The 8424-nt window shown below is 52.3% G+C and overlaps 2 protein-coding genes across 2 annotated transcripts; one reads left to right on the top strand and one right to left on the bottom strand.

Annotated features, from left to right (window-relative positions):
* Positions 1-218: 218 nt before the first annotated feature.
* On the bottom strand, positions 219-632 carry MIND_00906000 (uncharacterized protein; the record flags this gene model as incomplete). The annotated part of the gene is made up of 1 exon (XM_037365701.1): positions 219-632. One exon carries the CDS (start codon positions 630-632, stop codon positions 219-221), a length of 414 nt encoding a protein of 137 aa, XP_037217113.1.
* Positions 633-2500: 1868 nt separating this feature from the next.
* Positions 2501-7291, top strand: MIND_00905900 (Reverse transcriptase-RNase H-integrase; the record flags this gene model as incomplete). Its single annotated transcript, XM_037365700.1, has 16 exons — positions 2501-2892; positions 2944-2992; positions 3039-3107; positions 3154-3222; positions 3273-3538; positions 3586-4066; positions 4114-4330; positions 4376-4381; positions 4481-4514; positions 4565-4967; positions 5016-5189; positions 5235-5372; positions 5423-5642; positions 5693-6039; positions 6090-6165; positions 7050-7291. The coding sequence occupies 16 exons, from the start codon at positions 2501-2503 to the stop codon at positions 7289-7291; spliced, it is 3183 nt and encodes a 1060-aa protein (XP_037217112.1).
* Between the last annotated feature and the right edge of the window lie 1133 nt (positions 7292-8424).

Raw genomic sequence — 8424 nt, 5'->3', positions numbered from 1 at the left:
TTGATATCTGAGTTGTGGACTGGCTGATGATTGGATAAACGAAAGGTCGCACAGCGGATGTGGATTCGGTGGTGCAGGAGGCAGAGGACGAAGTCGTCAGGCTGAGCGTGTCACGATCACGAGACGCGTGACAAAACGTGAAAGACATTTTCTCCGCTGGGACTGTGTCAACAGGAGACAGAGATGCAGGGGGAGATACACATACGAGTGAATTAGACTCAATACTCAAGGGAAAGCAGCGCCAGCCAGTAGGTGGGATGTGTCTTCCTTGACGAAAACGAGCCGCCGCAAACGATGACAGTGCCGGCCAGTTTCGCAAGCTGAGTTTGCTGATGGGTTGGATTGAGAATCGCTTGGTCGGAAGAATAATGAGCGCTACCAGCAGCGTCAGCCCGACCACGAGCAACCGGCCCATTGCGCATGCAGTAATCAAGTAGATGCGGAACGCATGCTGGCTCGCACCAACGCCCGAAACCCAATCTTGCGTTTGTACCGACGCCACCAAAAGCGAAGACATATTCTCCCCTTCGCAATAGGGTCTGGGGCGGGATACAGTCGGGGGTATAGCTGAGCGTTAAGACACAAGGTGGATGAGGCGGAAATGTTGGCGGTGGGATGATATGGGGAAGCATGGGTTATGGGACCAATGGTTGTTGGTCTCGAAGACGACGACGACTGCTTGATCATGAGCGGACTCCGGTTCTTCAAGTCGATATGGCTCCTGTTCTCCGGTTTGCGGCGCGGGGAGGTGGGGAGAATTATAAGCCCAAGGCCGGCAATGTACTCGATCCATTGACAGGGAGCTGCGCAGAAATGAGCCAGACATTGCAGACTGGTTGGTGCTGACGAGAGCGCTAGCTTACTCTGCCATCCCCTGCATACGACTGCCTTTCTCGACAGAACAGCGAACACCTATGGTGTTGAGTTCGGCTGTGGTCACCTTCCTCCTGACAATGCCCTTAACTGCAGAAGAATCGGTAAGAGTGTGCAAGGCAGAGGAGATTGAGACGCACTAATGGTCGACGGTGTCTGGGGGGCTGGCGGTCTTCTTTCGGCCACTTTTCCTTCCGAATCCCCCACTGGTTCGAACAGTCGCTGACCCCGTCCCACCGTCGCCCATCCGACGTGTCCACAGTCGCATTGCGTTCGGAGGCAGAAAGAGATGGGGGCGGGAGCCAAGCTGGGTTGATGCGCCACTCGGATCAAAAATTCGTCTCGACGAGATCGGACGAGAAAGAAATTCTTAAATCTTGTGCTCTGGATGCCATCCTAAGGTTCATTGGGTTGCATACAACTAAATTTACTGCAGAAATGATAATGATGATACTTAGACTTTCTGGGACCGTCCCGGCGTTCATAGTAGCCCTTAATCAAATCTCCACCTCATTTTCCCGCCACTCCGCGCCAGCATGATAGTCGAGAATCTTGAGGCCCCGGTCGGAATGCACCATCGACCAGCAAAGTGGAGAGCAGCGCCACGAGTCTGAGGGGCGGCGTCAACCAGATTGTAGGCATTCGGCGTTCGCGGTCAATGTCGCTAGAAAGATTTTCAAAGTTGACCTGAAGGTAATGCAGGTGTGGGAGGTGGGGAAGATGGTAGTCGTATTTCTGTTCTTTATCGTAACATCGTCAGCATATGGCCCAGACCAAGTGTTCGCTGCCTACCAGGAAGCACCATCGACAGACATGTCAATGTTGCGCTAGCAGCATAACAGAGGTCGTGTAGCTGGGAAGTTATGAGCGACTGATTTTGCCCGAGGCCGCTGGGACCAGTACCACCGGTGAGGACGAGGGTGCGCAGGTACTTGATGTGGGGAAGAATAAACTGATGTACTGCTGGATGGTTGATTTCGAACATCGAAGCTTTGAGTCGGCACAGTCGGGAGGCCAGTGGCGTCTATTCTGTCTACTATACCCAAGCTCATCTCGTCACTAAGCGCAAGTCGACGGAGACCATGGATGGACACCGTCGGGCAGGCAGTGAGGATGCGCTCCAGGAAAGAGGCCGGGATTTGGGAGAAGTCGCTGACTTCGAGCTGGCGCAGAGTTCGAGTGGCGGCTTGGCCGCGAATGAATCGGTCGATTGATGTGGTGAATAACGAGCTGCGCGGCGAGTCCCACGCAAGAAAGCCAGCCGATATCGTTAAGACCGCCACATTGGAGAGGATATTGACTAGCAAGGCTAGTCGGTGGGATATGGGCTCCCACTGCCCACTGTCGACGCTGGTTAGTGCTGTCCAAAGATACGATACACCGAAATATATTTTGGATATATCGTCGATACGGTCAATATGATATGGCTCCGGAGGCTGCCCGCGATATAGATAAATGGTGATATGAGTACGATATGATATCAATAGATTACGATACGCCGCCAGCGTATCGCGATATATCGTGATACTGTGGTCGGTAGATCCGTTGATTCACCGACCAAATTTGGAAATGTCATGATGACAGGTGTCACTTTTTTTCTTCCTCTCCCACCACTGCGGCAAGGACCATGGCTTCTCCGGCAGATCCAGTGGCAGACGACCTTCAAAAGCTGGCAGATGCGATCGAAGCACTGCCTGCCGCATTCCGAGCTGGTCGCCGCGATGGCCCAGTAGCCAAGTATCTCACACCGAAGCTGTCCGGGAACGAGGACGATCCGGAGCCCGAGTATCCCACAGGACCCGACGGAATCTACGCAACCTTCAACAAGCCATGGGAGCGTGTATTCCAGGTCAGAGCAGGTCAGGAGCCGTCGGAGCGGTTGCAGCTAGTGTCACGGGGGAAATATGGGTTGTCGCTGGCACATGCATGGGCGAAGCACTATGCTGGAATCGCTTCCGAAGACGAGAAGGTGCTGATTCAGCTTCGCATCCAACAGCTGGTTACCCTTGTCGAAAGCGCGTGAGTACCAGGACATCCCGAGATCTCTTGCTCACCTGTTCTGCCCCGCAGCTTGAAGGAAGACGGGGAAGGAAAGGCTAAGGGCGGAAAAAATGTTGCGGTGCGTGCTTGTCTCCCCACCTCTCCTTTTACTGATGTTCCGTTAGAAAGGATCGAAGCGAAAACGGGTCGCGACAGACTCGGATAATGGTTCAGACTTGATGGAGATTGACGAGGTGGGTGTTTTTGCGACTGTTGCTGTTGCTCTCATCGCTCGTATAGCCTGCGGAGATGTCAGACCCGAAGACGGCGAAAAAGAAGGCAAAGAGTCACGACAAAGTGCCTGCGACGGTGCGTGAAGTCTCTAACAGAATGTAGATCCCATTTAACTGTCCTGCCAGCCCACTGAACGTCAGCATCGTTTCAAGAAGGGGGAGAAGGAAGCGAGGGAAAAGGCAGCTCGCAAGAAGCAACGGGAGTCGTCTCAGAGCTCGGAAAGCTCTTCCGAGAGTGGTGGAGAGGACGACGAAGACGAAGGACCAGCGAGATTGAGTGCGAAGGCAAAATGGGCGCTGTCTCAATTCAAGAAGCCCCGCGCGACGGACAAAACGGTGAAGGGAACTACAGAGAAGGCTGCGATATGGAAGGCTAACTGTCGCCACTGCAAGTGAGTCGTTGTTCGTGCTACACTATACCCAAATAACCTCTGGACAGTAAATTCCGAACAACTACACGAACTCCCGGTCTCAACGACTTCGACAAAGAAACGCTCAAGCTTGGTGTCGCCAGCAACTTCATTTCCCATGCAGAAAACTGTCGCAACCGACCCGAAGATCAATCCTTCGAGCGATACAAGGCAGAGATGGAACGAGCAACGCAGGGGTTACCGCCGTTGCCTGCTAGCGAATCGCTGACACCGCTCGAAAGACAGCAAGCCGCGATGGGTCAATTTGTCCAGCGTGGCATCGAAAACCCAGCCAAAACAATAACCAACCGCTCCTATCGCCAACACCTCGTCGAAGCAATCGTCGAAGATGACTTGTCATTCTGTGTCGCTGAAGGAGGTGGCACCCTACGACTTCTCAACCATATTGTCCCTCGACATATTACTCCGTCCCTCTCTCACCAAACCGTGCGACGAGACATCGATATACTGCATCGTGAAGTAGACAAGAAGTTGACGCGGATACTACAGGTAGGCTCGTTCTCTCTTGTCATACAATGCGTGCTGATATCCAACAGACAAATGGATCGAAATTCAGTATTGCGAGCGACATTGTAACAACAAAAAACATGGTCCACTCCTTCTGCGGGACGGTCGTTTTCTTCATCGATGACGAGTGGAAACTTCGCGACTATCCCCTCGATCTAATTCCGCTCGATGCGGACCACACTGGCCATGGTGTTTCGAAGTTAATCTACAAGAAACTCAAAAGGCGGAGTATCGCTGGACGACTCAGTACGGATGATTCATTTTCTTCAATCTAAGCTGACACGGGGATAGTGGCAAGTGCGGCCGACAATGCGTCTAATAACGGGCCGCTGAATCGTTACCTCTCGCGAAAGTGCGCGAAAGCGATTGGGCAACAACCGCGGAACATCCAAATAGGGTGTGCAGCACATGTTACGAACCTCATTGCCCAGTACGTCGTCATCATGAGGTTGCGTGGGTTTCTTCATAATACGGTTCCAGAAAGATAACCAGCTCGCTTGGCCTCACTCCTGCGGCTGAGGAAGTCGATCTCTATGAGCAGAACCGCAAGTTTCCTTTGGTCTACACGCCAGAGACGGATCCACTCGTTGCTGAAGACACGGCCCTGATGAAGGCAGAAGCGAAATCGGAGGGCAAAAAGGGTGCGAACAAGACTGCAGCTGTGTCCAACGAGTCTGGTTCCGGCTCCGACATCGAGATCGATGCACCTGACCAATACTCGGACACGTCGAACAGTGGCGACAGCGATAGCGAGACAGATGACGAATGGGCCGATGTCGATGAAGCATCAGATGACGGCCTTACCACCAAGAAAACAACGAAAACAGCGACCAAGGGAGGAAAGCGCAAGTCGAAGAAGAAAGTCTGGACGCCGGTGACCAAGGTCCGTTCTCTCTCCATTCTCAGAGGCGCTATACTGACTCCTCAGCAGGTGCACGCTGTTTGCGTCCACATCTTACGCTCTCCGCAGCGACGCAAGATTGCTCGAAAACTCATTCGGCGCAAGGTTCCTAAGAAGGATCGACATCTGGTTTTCATGCGTGGGATGCCGATCCGATGGAACACTACACTGGCCGAGCTCAATCGGGCATTTACCTTGCAATTGGTATGTTCTATCTCATGGCACTGCCAAGTCTAACGGGGCGTTCAGGGCTTTGATGCATTCGTCGATAAATTGGCCGATGGGCTGCAGGGAAAGGCTCGCACGGCCGCGTTGGCCAAAAAACGAAATTGGGAGATGTCGGGAGATGATTGGACATTTGTCAAGAAGCTCATCGCAGCCTTGGGGGTACGTACTCACTGTTATCAGCGCTGTATGGAGGCTAAGACTCGGGGCAGGTCCTCGAGTTGGTGACTTTGGAGTTCTCGAAGAAGAATGTGCCGACGATTTCGAAAGTCCTTCCACTCTACAAGTTAATGGAGACGAAATTAACAGCAATGGCAACGGAATACGAGTCCGCGCCTCACGGTATGGCCAATGCATTAAGGGCTGGTGCACAAATCGCCACGAAGTACATCGAGAAGGCACTGATTGGCGACTACGCATTACTCGGAGCAGGTATGTGTTCTGAGCTCAGTCCGTGAGCAGCAAGTTCAAAATTCCTTCAGTCCTTCATCCTGCAATTCGACTTGCCCATTTTCAGAGCAACGTATGGGACGCAACAATCGCCGTTCGAGCAAAGCAGCTTCTAGTGAATATAGCAAAGGAATACGCAACTAGCAGCAGCTCTGGGCAGCCGGACGCTGCTACGAGTGATAGCACCTCGACGACAACTTCTTCAGCGAGCAAACCAGTCGGGGTCTTCGCCATGGCCATGGCCCTCAATCGAGGCTCTACGAACAGCAGCTCCACCAGCTCGACGAAACGCGTGGATGGCACCTACGAGATCGACTTGTACCTTGGCAACATCTCGCCGGTCGACGATGGCTTTGACGATCCTTTGACTTGGTGGAAGGTGTGTGATTTGAAGTGCGAAACTCAAATTTCAGCTGATTTCCTTGGCAGAATATTGCGGGAACACTCAAAATATTGTCCCAGGCCGCGCGTGACATCTTGGCCATTCCTGGCATGAGTGTTCCATGTGAGCAACTATTTTCAAGCGTCAAGAAGACACTCACAGACGAGCGCACGTCAATGACCCCGGAAACCGCATCCATCGACATAATCTGTAAGGAGTGGTTGAAGTCGGGTCTTGCTGATGGAGTTAACTACATCGAGAGTATCCACACCAAGAAAAACTAGTAAATATATTTTCGATATATCTGAAATATATTTTATCGTATGCGCTCACACCCGATATGATACAGTACAAATATGATATGCTTAAAGCCTTCGAGATATGATACCAATATGAGTACGATACGCAAAATCGCGTATCGTATCCGTATTTGGACAGCACTAACGCTGGTCGTGGTGGACAAAGCGAGGTGAGGCCATGTAATTAGATGGGCAGCGGCGTCATCTGGAAGTGGGCCGTCAGAGGCTGCATTTGTGCACTCGATTGTAACATGACGCCACAGTTTGCGCTGGGCGGGGCGCCGAAACACATCGGCAACAAGACTGCACTTCTTGAGCGCGCTCGTATCATCTACATAAGCGATGATAGCGTCTATTAGCTCTGGGGCGAGCGAAGGCGCTATTAAAACGACCGGCGAGAGCATGGATTATGTGGTTCTAGTGGTTTAGAAGTTTAGAAACGGTGGCCATGTGCAAGTGGTGTTGATCGGGGCGATCAACGCAGACAACGCTCTTTGGCTTCTACCACCCTTCATGATTCAAGCTTCTGCTATTCATATGGCCACGGAAACATCGTCTTGTCGTGGCACTCCGCTGGAAGACGCGCATATAATGATCTCGAGGGAGAAACTGAGGAGGCGGGCAAGCATTTGGGGTGGATTATGAGACCAACGTGCGTGGCTTTGGCTCGTTTCTTCTATAACCATAGCCTCATGGACATTGCTTCAGCGTCTAAAGCCACCTTTCTTCATGCCCTGCGCCGTTTCTTATCGTGCCACATCCTCACCAGCTCGTTCGGAATCATACTCGAGCTCATCCTTATGCGACGCTCCTGCTGTGCCGTCACCCATGAAGCTTCTGGACGGGATGAAATCCCCGCAACGAAACAGACGCAAAAGCGACAGCAGCAGAATTTTGAGCCTCGGCTCAATTCTCCCTCCACACCTAACGTGCCAACCTATCTCCTCTAATAAGAGGTGGGGCAGGGATGCTGTGCCCCCTCTAAGTAGAAGGCGTTGAGCTAGCCGGCCCTGCACGGCTTAATGTCAGCTTATTTGTTGAGATATCAGAGAAATATCATACTGTGATTGATGCAAATCTTGACGGATCGTCTGTGACCTCCACCATCATCGGACCTCGTCCACTGCCGTCGCCCATCAAGGCCATCAAGGCCATCATTCTCCCGCGAAAAACTTACAAGTCCGTTGTCAGTTAAGGATATCATGTCAGTTAAGGATAGTATTTCTTTTTTGAAGAACAAGTACAGGGATACAGGGCTATAAGTCGTCCGTGGCCCGCAAGAGTCCTTCCATCTGCTCTATAATAATGTCCTCGTCATCTTCATCACTAATATCCTCATCATCCTCATCCTCAGCAGCTCCCACTGGCGGTTCACGGATTGCGGTTGGGACATCACGGTCCCGGTTAATGCTCCTCCCTGGCAGCAAGGTCCCTGTAAAGCCTGGACGCCTGCTGAGCTTGTGGAGCCGCCACATATGGAGGTCGTTGAAACGTGCTTGCTCCTGCCTTGCAACTGCAACTTGGTGTGCTAGTGCAGTATTGCCCTCATCAATCAGTCGTTGCTCATGGTGCCGAAGGAAAGCATCTTCATCGACGATGTAGGTGACCAGCCGACGGATCTCGATATTCAACCGCCTTATTTCCTCCTCTGCCCGCAGCAGCTTGAAGTAGGCATCCATCGCTGCCCGTCCTTTTGGTTGAGCCCAAAGCTCATTACGGATATCCGCCCGGCCATCCCGAAGAAGGTCGAAGTCGGCGATGAACGCATAGTTCACCACTTCTTCCCAGGACAGCTGCTTTTTGGGAGGGGACCGGGCCCGGGCTGCGGCATTATACCGTTCAAGTGAGGCCCGAACAGCTTTTGACCGACGTTGAAGGGCCTTGGCAATGTGCATCCGAAGTTTATAACCTGAGTAAGACAGTCAGAACGGAACCGATCCATTTCTTTTACTCACCTGTGCCCGCCATATGACATTTATTCAGCTCAAACATTCTTGCAACAACCAGCCCCTCTAGCTCATCCAACGCTCGATGGAACTGCCGCATGGTCACGAGCTTTGCAGCCTCCTCCCACTCTGGATCA

This window comes from Mycena indigotica (assembly GCF_014461135.1).
Source record: "Mycena indigotica strain 171206Taipei chromosome Unknown Mind.scaff0008, whole genome shotgun sequence".
Lineage (NCBI taxonomy): Eukaryota > Fungi > Basidiomycota > Agaricomycetes > Agaricales > Mycenaceae > Mycena > Mycena indigotica.
Note: the sequence above shows the minus strand (reverse complement) of the source record. Positions and strands in the feature narration are given on the sequence as shown.